The sequence below is a fragment of the Balaenoptera ricei genome, chromosome 2 (assembly GCF_028023285.1).
Source record: "Balaenoptera ricei isolate mBalRic1 chromosome 2, mBalRic1.hap2, whole genome shotgun sequence".
Classification (NCBI taxonomy): Eukaryota; Metazoa; Chordata; class Mammalia; order Artiodactyla; family Balaenopteridae; genus Balaenoptera; species Balaenoptera ricei.
The window spans coordinates 37,094,627-37,111,299 of record NC_082640.1 but is presented as its reverse complement, the minus strand read 5'-3'; the positions used below and the strand labels follow the sequence as shown (position 1 = coordinate 37,111,299).

Here is a 16,673-nt window from a genome sequence, read left to right as displayed (position 1 = left end):
GTTGCTTATATGTTTTGGAGATTAATCCTTTGTCCGTTGCTTCATTTGCAAATATTTTCTCCCATTCTGAGGGTTGTCTTTTCGTCTTGTTTATGGTTTCCTTTGCTGTGCAAAAGCTTTTAAGTTTCATTAGGTCCCATTTGTTTATTTTTGTTTTTATTTCCATTTCTCTAGGAGCTGGGTCAAAAAGGATCTTGTTGTGATTTATGTCATAGAGTGTTCTGCCTGTGTTTTCCTCTAAGAGTTTGATGGTGTCTGGCCTTACATTTAGATCTTTAATCCATTTTGAGTTTATTTTTGTGTTATGGTGTTAGGGAGTGTTCTAATTTCATTCTTTTACATGTAGCTGTCCAGTTTTCCCAGCACCACTTATTGAAGAGGCTGTCTTTTCTCCACTGTACATTCTTGCCTCCTTTATCAAAGATAAGGTGACCATATGTGCGTGGGTTTATCTGTGGGCTTTCTATCCTGTTCCACTGATCTATATTTCTGTTTTTGTGCCAGTACCAAACTGTCTTGATTACTGTAGCTTTGTAGTATAGTCTGAAGTCAGGGAGCCTGATTCCTCCAGCTTCATTTTTCTTTCTCGATTGCTTTGGCTATTCAGGGTCTTTTGTGTTTCCATACAAATTGTGAAATTTTTTGTTCTAGTTCTGTGAAAAATGCCAGTGGTGGTTTGATAGGGATTGCATTGAATCTGTAGATTGCTTTGGGTAGTAGAGTCATTTTCACAATGTTGATTCTTCCAATCCAAGAACATGGTATATCTCTCCATCTGTTTGTATCGTCTTTAATTTCTTTCATCAGTGTCTTATAATTTTCTGCATACAGGTCTTTTGTCTCCTTAGGTAGGTTTATTCCTAGATATTTTATTCTTTTTGTTGCAATGGTAAATGGGAGTGTTTTATTAATTTCACGTTCAGATTTTTCATCATTAGTGTATAGGAATGCAAGAGATTTCTGTGCATTAATTTTGTATCCTGCTACTTTACCAAATTCATTGATTAGCTCTAGTAGTTTTCTGGTGGCATCTTTAGGATTCTCTATGTATAGTATCATGTCATTTGCAAACAGTGACAGCTTTACTTCTTCTTTTCCGATTTGGATTCCTTTTATTTCTTTTTCTTCTCTGATTGCTGTGACTAAAACTTCCAAAACTATGTTGAATAATAGTGGTGAGAGTGGGCAACCTTGTCTTGTTCCTGATCTTAGTGGAAATGGTTTCAGTTTTTCACCATTGAGGACAATGTTTGCTGTGGGTTTGTCATATATGGCCTTTATTATGTTGAGGAAAGTTCCCTCTATGCCTACTTTCTGGAGGGTTTTTTATCATAAATGGGTGTTGAATTTTGTCGAAAGCTTTGTCTGCATCTATTGAGATGATCATATGGTTTTTCTCCTTCAATTTGTTAATATGGTGTATCACGTTGGTTGATTTGCATATATTGAAGAATCCTTGCATTCCTGGGATAAACTCCACTTGATCATAGTGTATGATCCCTTTAATGTGCTGTTGGATTCTGTTTGCTAGTATTTTGTTGAGGATTTTTGCATCTATGTTCATCAGTGACATTGGCCTGTAGTTTTCTTTCTTTGTGACATCTTTGTCTGGTTTTGGTATCAGAGTGATGGTGGCCTCGTAGAATGAGTTTGGGAGTGTTCCTCCCTCTGCTATATTTTGGAAGAGTTTGAGAAGGATAGATGTTAGCTCTTCTCTAAATGTTTGATAGAATTTGCCTGTGAAGCCATCTGGTCCTGGGCTTTTGTTTGTTGGAAGGTTTTTAATCACAGTTTCAATTTCAGTGCTTGTGATTGGTCTGTTCATATTTTCTATTTCTTCCTGGTTCAGTCTCAGCAGGTTGTGCATTTCTAAGAATTTGTCCATTTCTTCCAGGTTGTCCATCTTATTGGCATAGAGTTGCTTGTAGTAATCTCTCATGATCCTTTGTATTTCTGCAGTGTCAGTTGTTACTTCTCCTTTTTCATTTCTAATTCTATTGATTTGAGTCTTCTCCCTTTTTTTCCTGATAAGTCTGGCTAATGATTTATCAATTTTGTTTATATTCTCAAAGACCCAGCTTTTAGTTTGATTGATCTTTGCTATCATTTCCTTCATTTCTTTTTCATTTATTTCTGATCTGATCTTTATGATTTCTTTTCTTCTGCTAACTTTGGGGCTTTTTTGTTGTTCTTTCTCTAATTGCTTTAGGTGTAAGGTTAGGTTGTTTATTTGAGATGTTTCTTGTTTCTTAAGGTAGGATTGTATTGCTATAAACTTCCCTCTTAGAACTGCTTTTGCTGCATCGTTGTTGGTTTTTTTTTTTTTTTTATGTGATTTTGAAAGGGATTTTTTTTTTTTTTACTTTCCCTTTCTGATATTTCATTGTTAGTGTAAAGAAATGGAATAGATTTCTATATGTTAATCTTGTATCCTGCTACCTTGCTGAATTTGTTTATCAGTTCTAGTGGTTTTTGTGTGGAGTCTTTAGGGTTTTCTCTATATAGTATCGTGTCATCTGCATATAATGATGATTTTAACTTTTTTTAAAAAAAATAAATTTATTTATTTTATTTATTTATTTTTGGCTGTGTTGAGTCTTTGTTGCTGTGCGTGGGCTTTCCTCTAGTTGGGGTGAGCGGGGGCTACTCTTCATTGCGGTGTGCGGGCTTCTCATTGCAGTGGCTTCTCTTGTTGAGGAGCATGGGCTCTTGGTGTTCGGGCTTCAGTAGTTGTGGCACACAGGCTCAGTAGTTGTGGCTCGCGGGCTCTAGGGCGCAGGCTCAGTAGTTGTGGCGCACGGGCTTAGTTGCTCCGCGGCATGTGGGATCTTCCCAGACCAGGGAACGAACCTGTGTCCCCTGCATTGGCCCGCGGATTCTTAACCACTGCGCCACCAGGGAAGTCCCAATTTTACCTTTTTTAAAAAACATTTTTATTTATTTTTACTTTTTGGCTGTGCCCCGTCGCTTGTGGGATCTTAGTTCCCCAACCAGGGATCAAACCCATGCCCCCTGCAGTGGAAGCATGGAGTCTTAGCCACTGGACCACCGGGGAAGTCCCTATCTATTTCTTCTTGATTCAGTTTTGGTGAGCTGTATGTTTTTAGAAACTTGATCCTTTCTTCTGTGTTGTCCAGTTTGTTGGCATATAGTTCTTCATAGAATTCTCTTATGGTTTTTTGTATTTCTGCAGTATCAGTTGTTATTTCTCCTCTTTCACTTTTTACTTTGTTTATTTGGGTCCTCTCTCTTTTCTTCTTGGTGACCCGGGCCAGAGATTTGTCAATTTTGTTTACCCTTTCAAAGAACCAGCTCTCGGTTTTATTGTTTTTTTCCTATTTTTTTTTAATCTCTATTTTATTTATTTCCTCTCTGATCTTTATTATTTCTTCCTTCTGCTAACTTTAGTTTTTTTTGTTCTTTTTTTAATTCTTTTAGGTGGTAGGTTAGGTTGTTTATTTGAGTTTATTCTTGTTTTTTGAGGAAGGCCTGTATCACTATGAACTTCCCTTTAAGAACTGCTTTTGCTGCATCCCATAGATTTTGTATGGTTGTGTTTTCATTGTCATTTGTCTCAGGGTATTTTAAAATTTCCTCTTTGATTTCATCATTGACCCATTGGTTTTTTAGTAGCGTGTTGTTTAGTCTCCATGTAATCATTTTTTTCTCATTTCTCTTTCTGTGGTTGATTTCTCGTTTCATGCCCTTATGGTCAGAAAAGATGCTTGAAATAATTTCTGTCCTCTTAAATTTGTTGAGGCTTGTTTTGCATCCTAGTATGTGGTCAGTCCTAGAGAATGTTCCACGGGCACTTGAAAAGAATGTGTATTGTGTGTGTTTTGAATGTAATGTCCTGAAGATATCAATTGGTCTACCTGTTCTATTGTATGTCGTTTAGGATCTCTGTTGCTTTATTGATTTTCTGTCTGGAAGATCTGTCCACTGATGTGAGTAGGATGTTAAAGTCTCCTACTATTATTGTATTCCCATCAGTTTCTCTCTTTATGTCTGTTAGTATTCATTTTATGCATTTGGGTACTCCTGTATTGGCTGCATATATGTTAACGAGTGTAATATCCTCTTCTTGTATTGATCCTTTTATCATTATACAGCGTCCTTCTTTATCTTTCATTTTGGCCTTGTTTTAAAGTCTATTTTGTCTGATATGAGTATTGCTACCCCTGCTTTCCTATCATTTCCTTTTGAGTGAAATATCTTTTTCCATCCCCTTACTTTCAATCTTTGTATGTCCTTAACCCTAAAGTGGGTCTCTTGTAGGCAGCATATTATAGGTTCTTGTTTTTTTTTTTGTTTTTTTTTAATCAACAGTCTGCCACTTTGTGTCTTTTGATTGGAGCATTTAGTCCATTGACATTTAAGGTAATTACTGACAGATATGTATTTACTGCCATTTTAAACCTTGTTTTCCAGTTGATTTTGTATTTCTTCTTTGTTCCTTTCTTTTTCTTTTTGTTTTTCCTATTGTGGTTTGATGGTTTTCTTTTGTGTTATGCTTGTGTCCTCTTCTTTTTGTTTTTTTGTGAATCTGTTGTATGTTTTTGATTTGTGAGTCATTCTTTTTTTTTAAATATCTCATGAGTATTTATTTTATTTTATTTTTTAATAAATTTATTTATTTTTGGCTGCATTGGATATTCGTTGCTGCGCGCGGGCTTTCTCCAGTTGTGGCATGTTGGGGGTACTCTTCGTTGCGGTGCGCATGCTTCTCAGTGTGGTGGCTTCTCTTGTTGCGGCACGTGGGCTCTAGGTGCACGGGCTTCAGTAGTTGTGGCGCGTGGGCTCAGTAGTTGTGGCCTGTGGGCTCTAGAGTGCAGGCTCAGTAGCTGTGGTGCACGGGCTTAGTTGCTCCATGGCATGTGGGAACTTCCCAGACCAGGGATCAAACCCGTGTCCCCTGCATTGGCAGTCAGATTCTACTTTTTTTTTAATTGTTGTGCACAACATTTATTGTTTTTGCATTTGCTGCCAGGAATGTTTGCCATGAGTTTGCGGCCAAGTTGTAGATAGTGATCTGTGACTCTCAAAGCATGATGGTGTCCACTGTTCCTGAGTCCATACCTGGACTCAGTCTCCACTTGGCTTGTTTGGGTTGGTTTAAGCTGTAAGCTGATTCACACCTTTCTACACAAGCTGTGTATACATTCCAAACACAGACCATCTATCACCCTGGTGGTGAAATCTGACAGGAACAACATAAAGTGGTTTATAGCACTTATTGATTTTAACTTGGCTAATGTCCCAAACTAGTTAGGAGATAAGGCAGTACTCAGCAAGCAGGCAGATTCTTAACCACTGTGTGACCAGGGAAGTCCTGTGAGTCATTCTTTTTGATGCTCAATTATCCCATCTTTGATCAGTGGGAGCCCCTTCAAGCTGGCTCCTGTGTCCTTTTGATATGAACTCATTAAACCTTGAGAAGCTTTCTTACTTTGAGCCCCAACAAGATGTCCTGGGCACATTTCTTGTGCTAAACCTAGAGTCAGTTGTTTTTCCAAGAAGCCAGGGTTTTCTGTGTGTGTATGTGTGTGAGAAATGATATTTAGAGACCACATTCTGGGCACCAGAGATGCTTATTCTGCTGGATATATCTGTTCCCAGGCCTTTTCAGTGGTCAGAGCTAAAAAATATATTTTTAAAAAGAGGAAAGGAAGATCATGAGTTTATGCTGGTATTAAAATGTAAGATTATCCTTTTTATGTAACTGATTTTATACTGAAAATCTTGGTTCCTAAGCTTTTCTTACTACACACACACACGCACACACACACATACACACCAATTTTAAAATATCAAAATCAATATTATTTCTAATGTTAGGATAACTGCATAAAGTTGAGGGTGTATTTGCAGTTCTTTTTGTCCTTAGAATATATCATATTAAGAATGTATAAGTCAAAATACTATGTTTTAAAAGTCACTGGGTATAATTTTTTTCTTTACATGGTTATGTCACCTACTTGATACATAGTTAGGTAGTTTCTGTTTTTCAATTTTAGGGAATGCTTTTGTTTATTTAGTTTAATTTTGTATATGTATTTGAAATTATGTAAAACATTAATGTGATTCCAAAATTACATAACAAGGTATATTCAGAAAAGTCTTGCTTCCATTCCTGTCCGTTTCACCCTGTTCTCTCCTTCCCCATAGGTAACCATTTTTATTGACTTTTGGTTTATCGCTCCATTGCTCCTTTTTTGCAAATATGAACAAATGTGTGTGTGTATGTGTATGTGTGAGAGTGATTATTTCCTCCTTTTTTACACAAAAAATAGCATACTTGTTTACTGTTCTGTACCTAGAGCAATAGTGAAACAACAACAACAACAAAAACTTTCATTATGGAATGTCCCAAACATATATAAAAGTGGAAAGAACGGTATAATGAACCTTCTTTTAACAGTTACCAACTCAGTGGCCCATCTTGTTTCATCTATGTTCTTGCTCACCTCTCCCCCAGTAGATTGTTTTTAAACAAATCCCAGCATTATAGTGTCTATTTCAGTATATGTATATCTAAAAGATAAAGCTTTATCCTCAAAAAATACCAAAACATAGACATAATATCATCACATCTCAAAATTAATAATAATTCCTTACTATCAAATCTTAATATCAAGTGGCAGATGTCTCAGTATTGCCATCATTAAGTTAGGGTTAAAACATCTGATTGTCTCGTTTCTTTTTACACTTAGCTTGCTTGAATCAGGATCCAAATAAGGGCTATACAGTGCAGTTGTATACACTGAAAATGTCTTTTAAGTCTCTTTTAATCTGGAAATTCCTCTTCCCTTAATCTTTTTTTTTCCATTGAAATTTTTTTTGTTGAAAACGCTGGATTGTTTGTCCTGTAGAGGCCCTACATTCTGGATATTGCTGCTTAAAGCAGAGATCTTTTCCTGGCCTCCCTAACAACTTATCCTTCTGAGCACTCCTCTGACCCCAGGTCAGTGGCCCCCTCAGTGAGTAGTACAGTTGTCCCTTTTTTACTAAGAAGGACCTCTTCAGGGGCTTCCCTGGTGGCGCAGTGGTTGAGAGTCTGCCTGCCAATGCAGGGAACACGGGTTCGAGCCCTGGTCTGGGAGGATCCCACGTGCCGTGGAGCAGCTGGGCCCGTGGGCCACAACTGCTGAGCCTGCGCGTCTGGAGCCTGTGCTCCGCAACAAGAGAGGCGGCGGTGGTGAGAGGCCCGCGCACCGCGATGAGGAGTGGCCCCCACTTGCCGCGGCTGGAGAGGGCCCTCGCACGGAAACGGGGACCCAGCACAGCCATAAATAGATGAATAAATAAATAAAAAAAAAAAAAAAAAGAAGAAGGACCTCTTCAGATGCAGGCACCAGCTTAGTCTCTTGCTTTCCCTCTCTGGGCTCTCCCCATTAGAGAGCTTCAATGAGTCTGCCTGTAGGACTTGTTAGCCTCTGGTTCTCTCCTGGGGCTGACAACAAAGGAGCTGCTACCTATCCTGTGCTTTCCTGTGGGTGTATGTGGTCAGTTGTGGCTCAGGGCACCCCCCAGAGTGGGCTGAGGATATGGAAGCTCAGTTAGTCTGCACTGGGGCTTCTGAGCATTAACCAGGGTAGGCTCAGGTCTACTTTGGAAGTCCCTGAGCCAGCTGACTAAAGCTGTTGAGTAGGAACCTGCTGAGCTAGGGTAGAGGCCCTGGTGAGTCTGGCAGTGTAATGAGGTCTTAGAATTCAAGAAGTGCCTTGGGCCTCTGAAAAGGAAAACGTGGTCCTCTGCTAAGCCAGAGGAGAGAAGTACTCACAGTCCTACATGTAGGACTAATCTTTGGGAAGATATGATCAGGTCTGTTTTTGATTAATAAGGTGAGAGGCAAAGCTCGCTTGGGTGTCAGTGTCAACACTTGGTGAGGCCTGGGGATTTCACTAGTGTCCCAGGAGAGCTGGAAGAGAGAATGGTTGGGGGAGGAGGTCATTCTGACCCATGTCCTAGGAAAGCCAGACAGCTCTGATTGGAGAGCTACAGGCCTGTGGCTCCTGCGTGAACTGCTTTCTTGCTGTTCTTTCCTAGACTTGCCAGGTGTGCCAGATGCTGCTGCCCAACCAGTGCAGTTTCTGTGCCCACCAGCGGATCCACGCCCACAAGTCCCCCTACTGTTGTCCGGAGTGTGGAGCCCTCTGTCGCTCTGCCTACTTCCAGACCCATGTAAAGGAGAATTGCCTGCACTATGCCCGCAAGGTGGGCTACAGGTGGGTGCTACCTGACTCACTGTCCTGGGCTTGCCCAGTGGCTGGTTCTTTTTCTGGACCAGAACTCATTTAAGACTAGAGTTTTTGGAGTTCCCTGGTGGTCTAGTGGTTAGGATTTGGTGCTTTCACTGCTGTGGCCTGGGTTCAGTCCCTGGTTGGGAAACTGAGATCCTGCAAGCCACGAGGCACGGCCAAAAAAAAATGAGTTTTGGTTTTACGGGGCCTGGGCTCCAGCCTAATAAGAGAAGAATGTTGATTGGTATGTGGACAGACATTTTTATCTTGTAGGGAACCAGAAGAGCAAGGGGAAGAAGAATAAGGAGTTAAAAAGTTAAACATTTAAAAAAAAAAAAGCTTTGGGACTTCCCTGGCTGTTCAGTGGTTAAGACTCTGTGCTTCCACTGTAGGGGACGCGGGTTCGATCCCTGGTTGGAGAACTAAGATCCCACATGCCGTGCGTGGCACAGCCAAAAGATAAAAAATAAATAAATTAAAAAAAAAAAAAAAGAAAAAAAGCTTTAAATGGGAAGATTTGGGGGAGATTAGAATATATATAACATTCACTTTGTCAGTTTGTTTTTTAAAAGTATATAAATTTGTTCACAAAGTTATCATGTTTGGCATACTAATTTTAAAGTACTATTTCAGTAATAAATTTACAACTGTCAGTACTTTCAAATGTTCTCAATTTTTGTTAACAAATGGCAAGATGCCAAACTCAAAGGACTCTAGTATCTTTGTGTTGATTAGTTTTTGTCAGTTTGTGAGAAGCAAAACCTGAGAATGGAAAAAATCATCAGCTTCATGGTAAAACCGAGAAAACTCTATTTTAATTAAACTGAATCTTCTCCATTGTGTCGAAGAAATATAAGCAAGAAGTCATTTTCAGGAAAAAGATCAAAATGAGGGAGAACACTCCCTCCAAAACTCATTGATCCATCATTTTACATTGACGCAATCAGGTCTCCTTTACTGGTTTACTGGTTGCTTGGGAGTTTCTACATCTTCTCATGCTTTACTTGATCATTTTTACTTCAGAAATATAATTTTGCCCAAATTTATTAAGGTTTTCTTCTCTTTGGTATTAACTTTTTTTATTGATTTAGTTCATTTAATAAACATTTTTTGAGTACTTACTGTTGTCTTTAACATTGTGCCAGACACTCAAGATACAAAGATGATTAAGACCCAGCTCCTGCCCTCAAGGGGTTCAGTCTGATAGGTTACAGACATGCACACAAGTAATTACGATTCAAAGTGGTAAGTCCCATAGTTGAGGAATGGTCAGGAAAGCTTCATAGAGGAGATGTTAGGAGGTTTTAGGTAGAAGAAAGGGGGAGAGCATATCTGGCAAGAGCATAGGCAAGGGATACCAGCACACATAAAAGGGCTTACAGGAATGATGAGCATTTCAATAGATGTAGGTCAGGATGAACCAGAGGAAGGGTGAGAAATGAGACTAGGGAGTTGGTAGAGGCCAGGCCATGCAAGACCTTGTATTCCTTGGCAGACGTTTGGACTTTATCCAGTGGACAGTGAGGAGCTACAGAAAGATTTGCAGCAGGGGAGTGATCCAGCTGGATCTGTGTTTTAGAAAGATCATTCTGGAAAGGTGACATGTATATTAGAGGGGAGAGATTAGAGACTGGTTGTGTGACAATCCAGATGAGAGACTGAGGGATTCAGCTAAGGCATGGCTGTGGGGATGGAGAGAAGGTAAATTTGAGAGAGATTAGGAAGTAGAAACATTAGAGCTTGATGATAGTTTGTATACTGGGGTGAGGGATGGGGAGTGGTTAGTGATCACTTCCAGGTTTCTCTCTTGATATAAGCATTTCCAAATGTAGACTGATTTCTTTTACATGTTATGGAGAATGGAGAAGCTAAAGTGTGTGGGAAGAAAATAATCGAGAGATGGGGTTATACAAAGCCCTTGCCACTGTGTTGCAGAAGAGCATTGCTGGGCAGCACCCCAGGCTACATTTTAAAACCAAACACCTGAACCTGTGTTTTTTTCAGTATTCATAAAGTTTGAAAATATCTTTCTAACTTTGACTTAAGTGTATGCTGCTTGTTTCAAGATCAAATCGAATCCAACAGCGATGCAATCAACACTTTAATTTTTGTATTTGAATCTTGAATCTAAGAAATTTTCAATAACACAGATGGATTAATAGCATTTTTTTGTCTTGTAATTAAATATTTTACTTTCTTCTGTAAGAGTAGAAAGAAACCTAATGTCTCAAAAGGAATTTAGTTTATCAAGCCTTTGTAAGAAATGTCAGACAAAAAAGTATTATGATTCAGCTAGAGGGATTACTGGAGATATTGACATTAAAATTTTCAATGATCTATGGTTGAACTCAGAAGATATACACACTAATACAGTATTCATTATACTTAAGATCTTCAACTATTAATGTGTTTTTTTGGTAACAGCTTTAGTCAGATGTAATTCACGTACCATCCTATTCACCCATTTAAAGTGTCCTATTTGGTGGTTTTTACTATATCCACAGAGCTGTACAATCAGTCACCACAATCAATTTTAGAATATTTTCATCACCCAAAAAGAAACCCTTTATTTGCAATCCTCCCATCCCCCCAACCCTAAGCAACTACTTTCTGTCTCATAGATGTGTCTCCTTTGGACATTTCATATAAATGGAATCATATAATATGTGGTCTTAGCATAATGTTTTCAAGATTCATCCATGTTGTAACATATATTAGTATTTCATTCCTTTTTTTGTTTCTACCTGTTGGCTATTGTGAATAATGCTGCTAATGAACATTCATGTACAAGTTATTATATAACACATGTTTTCAGTTCTTTTGGATATATACCTAGCAGTAAAATAAGGAACTACCAGATTGTTTTCCAAAGTGGCTATACCACATTTATATTCCTACCAGCAGTGTATGAGAGTTTTGATTTCTTCACATATTTGTTATTGTCTGACATTTGCATATAGCCATTGTTGTGGGTATAAAGTTGTATCTCATTATGATTTTGATTTGTATTTCTCTGATGGATAATGATGTTGAGCATATCTTCATAAATTTATTGGCCATTTGTATATTTTCTTTGGAGAAATATCTATTCAGATCCTTTGCCCATTTAAAAATTGTGTTATTTGTCTTTTTGTTGTTGAGTTGTAAGAGTTCTTTATATATTCTGGTTACAAGTCCCTTGTCAGATGTATGATTCGCTAATATTTTCTCCCATTCTCTGGGTATTACTGTTTTTTAGGAAATCCTCAGAAGGTACCTATGTTCCATTTCATTGAGCTCTACTACAGAGTTTTACAATATTATATTTTTAGAATTCTATAAATTATTCTGCTCTTTGTTGAAAATTTGGAGAGTGACCAGTGTCGTAAGGGAGCAAGTTTAGACTGTTTACTAATGTGTTATTTTCATATTATTTGTGATTATTGGCAAAGCTAAATATTTTACTGTTCTTTATCTTTTCTAAAACTTTATATGTTTGACAGCATATGGTTCTATAATTGTCTGTTTTCTCTTTTTCTCTTAAACAGTTGGTAAAGAGCTGTGTCATAGGGTTGGATTTCTCTTCTGCAGAGTTTTTCATCAGTTTGTAAACCCTGCTTGATTCAGTCCTTCACTGAGGCTACTTGGCACATGTTCTTTTACCCCTTTATATTCTTACTTTCCGTGAGGTTTCTTCCAAGAATGTCTGCTGGGTAAATAGAATAGATTTTCAGTCGCATTTACATTGCTCCTGTAGGAGTTTGGTCAAACTGCACAAATAAAACCACTTAAGAGATTCTTTACACATCTGGTGTATTTGCCACTTTGGATGAATTTGGAAATATGTGGATTTTTTTTCTCCTCATAATTACTTGTGGTATGGATGTACTTCTGTGTGCTAGGAGTTGGTCACTATTTTGTTTAGCAGGAGAGAAAAGAAAATATAATTTAAGTGTAAGTAGTTTGTATAGTTGCTGTAACACATGTACACATTTAGTAACGAATGCTCATAGGCCTCAGTTGCGAAAAGGCTTTGGGTTCTGTACACTTCTTCTCGTTGCTAATTAAGTTTGCAAAAGGTGATTCTGTCCCCCACCCCCACTCCCCAACACACACAAAAGGAAGAAAAACAAAAAGGACTGGTCAGGATTCTGTGATGAGTTATGTGGATTGCAAAAATGGGCTAATGTATTGAAATGCAGGCTAATATTTGGGAGTCAAAGAATTCTTAAGTGAAGGGATGTCCTTTCAGTAAAGCAACAGCCTCTCTTCTAGCCTCTATCTAGCCTACTGGGATGTCAAGGTTATAGGAGCAAGCAATGTTGCAACAAACGGAAAATAATAGTTATCTCCAGAGGAATAGCTGGGAGCAGGGAAGGTGTTTTCTCATGTAGGGGAGACCTGTATGTGTTTATAGGCAGGAAGAAAGACTGAACACATGAGAGGGTCTAGGAACCTGAATAGATGCAGGTTAGCCTGGAGGAAGGTCACATCATTTTCTGATACTGAAGGAAGGAAACACAGTGTTTATAGAGAGATATTTTGAAGTTGAAAGAAGAGTCCAGCAGACCTCAATTTCAGAAAAACGGTTTAAGACAGTTGATACTTTACAAAAATGATATATGCACTAAACAAAACTCAGAAAATACGAATTGGTAGGGAAAAAAAGAAAAATGTTATCCATAGTCCCACCAAGGAGACAGTAGAACACTTACGAGCTGCACGGTCCAAAATGGTATCAGGGGGACTTCCCTGGTGGCGCAGTGGTTAAGAATCCGCCCGCCAATGCAGGGGACACGGGTTTGATCCTTGGTCTGGGAAGATCCCACATGCCTCAGAGCAACTAAGCCCGTGCGCCACAACTACTGAGCCCGCGCACCTAGAGCCCGTGCTCCGCAACAGGAGAAGCCACTGCAATGAGAAGCCCACGCACCGCAATGAAGAGTAGCTCCCGCTCGCTGCAACTAGAGAAAGCCTGCGTGCAGCAGCGAAGACCCAACACAGCCAAAAATAAATAAACAAAAAAATCAATAAATTTATAAAAAAACAAAAGAAAACCCAAAATAGTATCAGGCACATGTGACTACTGAGCACTTGAAGTGTAGCCAGTGCAACTGGCCATTTTATTTTATTAACTTAAATTTAAATAGTCACATGGACAGTGCAATATAGAACATGTCCATCATCACAGCAAGTTCCATCAGACAGTGCTGCTCTAGAGCATTTCTTCTTGGGCTTTGAGGGCTGTTTATTTTAATGTGGTTGTTATGGCGAGTGTAGCATTCCGTAATTGTACATTTTATTCAGTGAACATCCCTGCCTGTTTGGCTCCAGCTTGCGGGAAGGCACAGGCTTTCTGCAGTCTCCTTTTAAAATTCCTCTTGGACTCCTGCAGTTGTTATCACACTTAAATGGATACTGTTGATGTCATTTTTGAACCATTCTCCACCCTCTCCACTCCCACCAGATTCTCTTGGCTGGGTTCAAGTTTTTGGTTTGCAGAAGAATATTCTCTGGCCAGTGAGGGGAGGGGAGACTCTCTTCCCCCTTCTCTACCAGGTTGGGTGTTGGGCTTGGGGGATCCTGGGTGACTGCATTGTGCCAGGCGACGGCAAGCAGGCTCTCGAGGTGTACACGTGGAGGATAGAAGACTGAGTGCACGAGGGAGGGGAAGAGGGAGGGTCCCTGAGATGGCTCTGTTCCTGTCTTCCATTCCTCCTTTTCCAACACTACTTCTCCGTCTGACATGCCTACTCCCCCCGCACCCCCCACATCTGTTATCCAGGTGCATCCACTGTGGGGTAGTCCACTTGACCTTGGCCTTGCTGAAAAGCCACATCCAGGAGCGACACTGCCAGGTTTTCCACAAATGTGCATTCTGCCCCATGGCCTTCAAGACTGCCAGTAGCACCGCGGACCACAGCGCCACCCAGCATCCCACCCAGCCCCACAGACCCTCCCAGTGAGTGCAGCTCCAGGGCCAGCAGGCCTGTGGGAGCAGAGCTGATAGCTTGGGTGCTCTGTGGGGAGGTGTTGGGATGGACTGGGAAGCCTGGGCTAGTGGCAGAGATGCCTGGAGTCCTCTAAAGACATCCTGAGTCTGCGGAGTATCAACGTTGGCTCAGAGTATTGCTTTCCCAAACCTGACTCTGGTTCAGAGAGATCAGAGATGGGGTGGAGGGGCCTTGTGGTTCTGCCAGCGCAGCCTTGGTTAGCTCACATGCTGGGGCTTGTCTCGTCAGGCTCATTTATAAGTGCTCCTGTGAAATGGTCTTCAACAAGAAGAGGCACATTCAGCAGCATTTTTACCAGAATGCCAGTAAGGCGCAGGTGGGCGTCTTCAAGTGCCCTGAGTGCCCGCTCTTGTTCCTGCAGAAGCCAGAGTTGATGCAACATGTCAAGGTGGGACGCCTTGGGGAAGGAGGCTGGGGAGAAGGGCACATGCCTCAGGCCGGGGGTCTGACTCTGTGCATCTTTCCCCTTGCCCAGTCAGTAATCGCTCTCCCCATCCCCAGAGCACCCACGGTGTTCCCCGAAACGTGGACGAGCTGTCAAGCCTCCAGTCTTCAGCAGACACATCTTCAAGCCGCCCTGGCTCTCGAGTTCCCACTGAACCCCCAGCCACTAATGTGGCTGCTCGGGGCAGCTCCCTGCCCTCTAGCCGCTGGGGCAGGCCTGAAGCCCATCGCAGGGGTGAGGCCAGGCCCCGGCTGAGGAACACTGGCTGGACCTGTCAAGAGTGCCAGGAATGGGTTCCTGATCGGGAGAGCTATGTGTCCCACATGAAAAAGAGCCATGGTCGGGTAAGTGAAGCCACACAGGCACAGTGCAGCCCCAGATTCTCTGGACTTCTGTCCTGTGGGGTCATAGCCCCCTTATGTGGATGACTTCCTGGTGCTTTGGGCATGGTGGGTACTACAGATCTTGAGGTCTTGGGGCATCCTCCTTTCTGCCTTCATCATCTGAGAAGAAAGATGCACCCAGAACTGTCTTATGGTTCTGATGCTTTGCATCCTGTCATCTCCCATAGACGTTGAAGCGGTACCCATGTCGGCAGTGTGAACAGTCCTTCCACACCCCCAACAGCCTGCGCAAACACATCCGCAACAACCATGACACAGTAAAGAAAGTCTACACTTGTGGGTGAGTCCCTGGGGGTGGGAGCCAGGAGGCCTGAATTTATCAAGACTGTCCATAGTACCACTGGGGCTTTTCTCTGCTGTGAGATTAGGGCTCAAAGGCAAGAGATAAGCAGGTTTCTAACGGGAATATGCTGTGGCTAGGTCAGAAATGAGGGCATTCCAGAAATAAGCTTCTAGAGCCTGGTGGCTCTGGAGCCCTCCCCCTTCCCAACTCCCTAACCCCAGGCTGGCCTGCCAGTCAGCAGTGGAGGGCCCTGAGGTTTGAGAGGAGTGGTGGCAATGTGAGCATGTGCCCCGTTCGGCTGTGAGGCTTCAACGCCATCTGTCCGAGCTTTAGGACAGGAGAGGCCACTCTTTCAGGCTGACTACTAGCCCAGCACTTGGGTCTCTGGACCCTGATATCAGAGAGCAGAGAGTGCAGTCATAGCTCAGGGCCAGTGCAGAGACTCTGACTTGCTGTTGTCTGCCACCTTGGCTGGCTTGCTGGCTAGATTTCTCTGGGGAGTACCCAGCACCACCCAGCCAGCCTGAGGACCACCCTGCCTGCTCCAAACTCTCTCCCTGCTGGAGCCAGAAGCAGTTTTGCCTCTGCCTGCCTGCCAGACCTGCCTGGCCCCATTGGGCCCTGGAGCCTGTCATCTTACATGACCTCTTTCGGCTGTACTTTTGCAGGTATTGCACAGAGGACAGCCCCAGCTTTCCTCGGCCCTCCCTCCTGGAGAGCCACATCAGCCTTATGCATGGTATCAGAAACCCTGATTTGAGCCAGACGTCCAAAGTCAGACCTTCGGGTGGACATTCCCCTCAGGTGAGTGTGGGACCCCTCCCCACTGGATCAGCTTGCCCAGTGAGGCTGGAGCTGGAGGGGCACTAGGAAGGCTACAGGGAGCCCATTTGTCCTTGTGGCCATGGAGTAGCCAGCAGTGACAGCGTCCCTCAATGCCAGTCACTCTCTAGTCTTGTGTGACCTGCCTGGGGACTGCACACAAAGAAAGGACAGGAACAAAGACCCACGAGGCAGCCCACTGACCGTTTTTTTCTTTTTGTTTCCCTGTCACTGCGACCCCCTTCCTTGGGTGTATGCTGCATTCTGTGGCCGTCGGAGTACTTTCACACATACCCTCCTGCTTCTGCCCCTCTGCAGTCCTAGGAGGCAGGGGTGGGCAGGGCTGACTGTTAGGTGAGGGTGGCCATGCTTGGCTGAGTCACCTCCTCACCCCCAACCCCCAGTTACAGAGGAGCCAGACCTAGACTCCTGCTATCCTGGACCTTCGCCCTATGGCCTCATCCCTATTTCGTGCCCTAGTCC

General features: G+C 42.1%; 1 protein-coding gene across 6 annotated transcripts in view; it reads left to right on the top strand.

Annotated features, from left to right (window-relative positions):
* The window catches only part of ZNF592 (zinc finger protein 592), a 57,883-nt gene that overhangs the window by 36,366 nt on the left and 4,844 nt on the right, over window positions 1–16,673 (top strand). For all 6 annotated transcript variants that reach the window (XM_059912392.1, XM_059912387.1, XM_059912390.1 and 3 more), the window contains 6 exons: window positions 8,050–8,228; window positions 14,008–14,184; window positions 14,465–14,624; window positions 14,738–15,025; window positions 15,253–15,365; window positions 16,037–16,172. In XM_059912392.1, coding sequence (XP_059768375.1) covers window positions 8,050–8,228; window positions 14,008–14,184; window positions 14,465–14,624; window positions 14,738–15,025; window positions 15,253–15,365; window positions 16,037–16,172 — 1,053 coding nt within the window. The remainder of the gene's footprint in view (window positions 1–8,049; window positions 8,229–14,007; window positions 14,185–14,464; window positions 14,625–14,737; window positions 15,026–15,252; window positions 15,366–16,036; window positions 16,173–16,673) is intronic.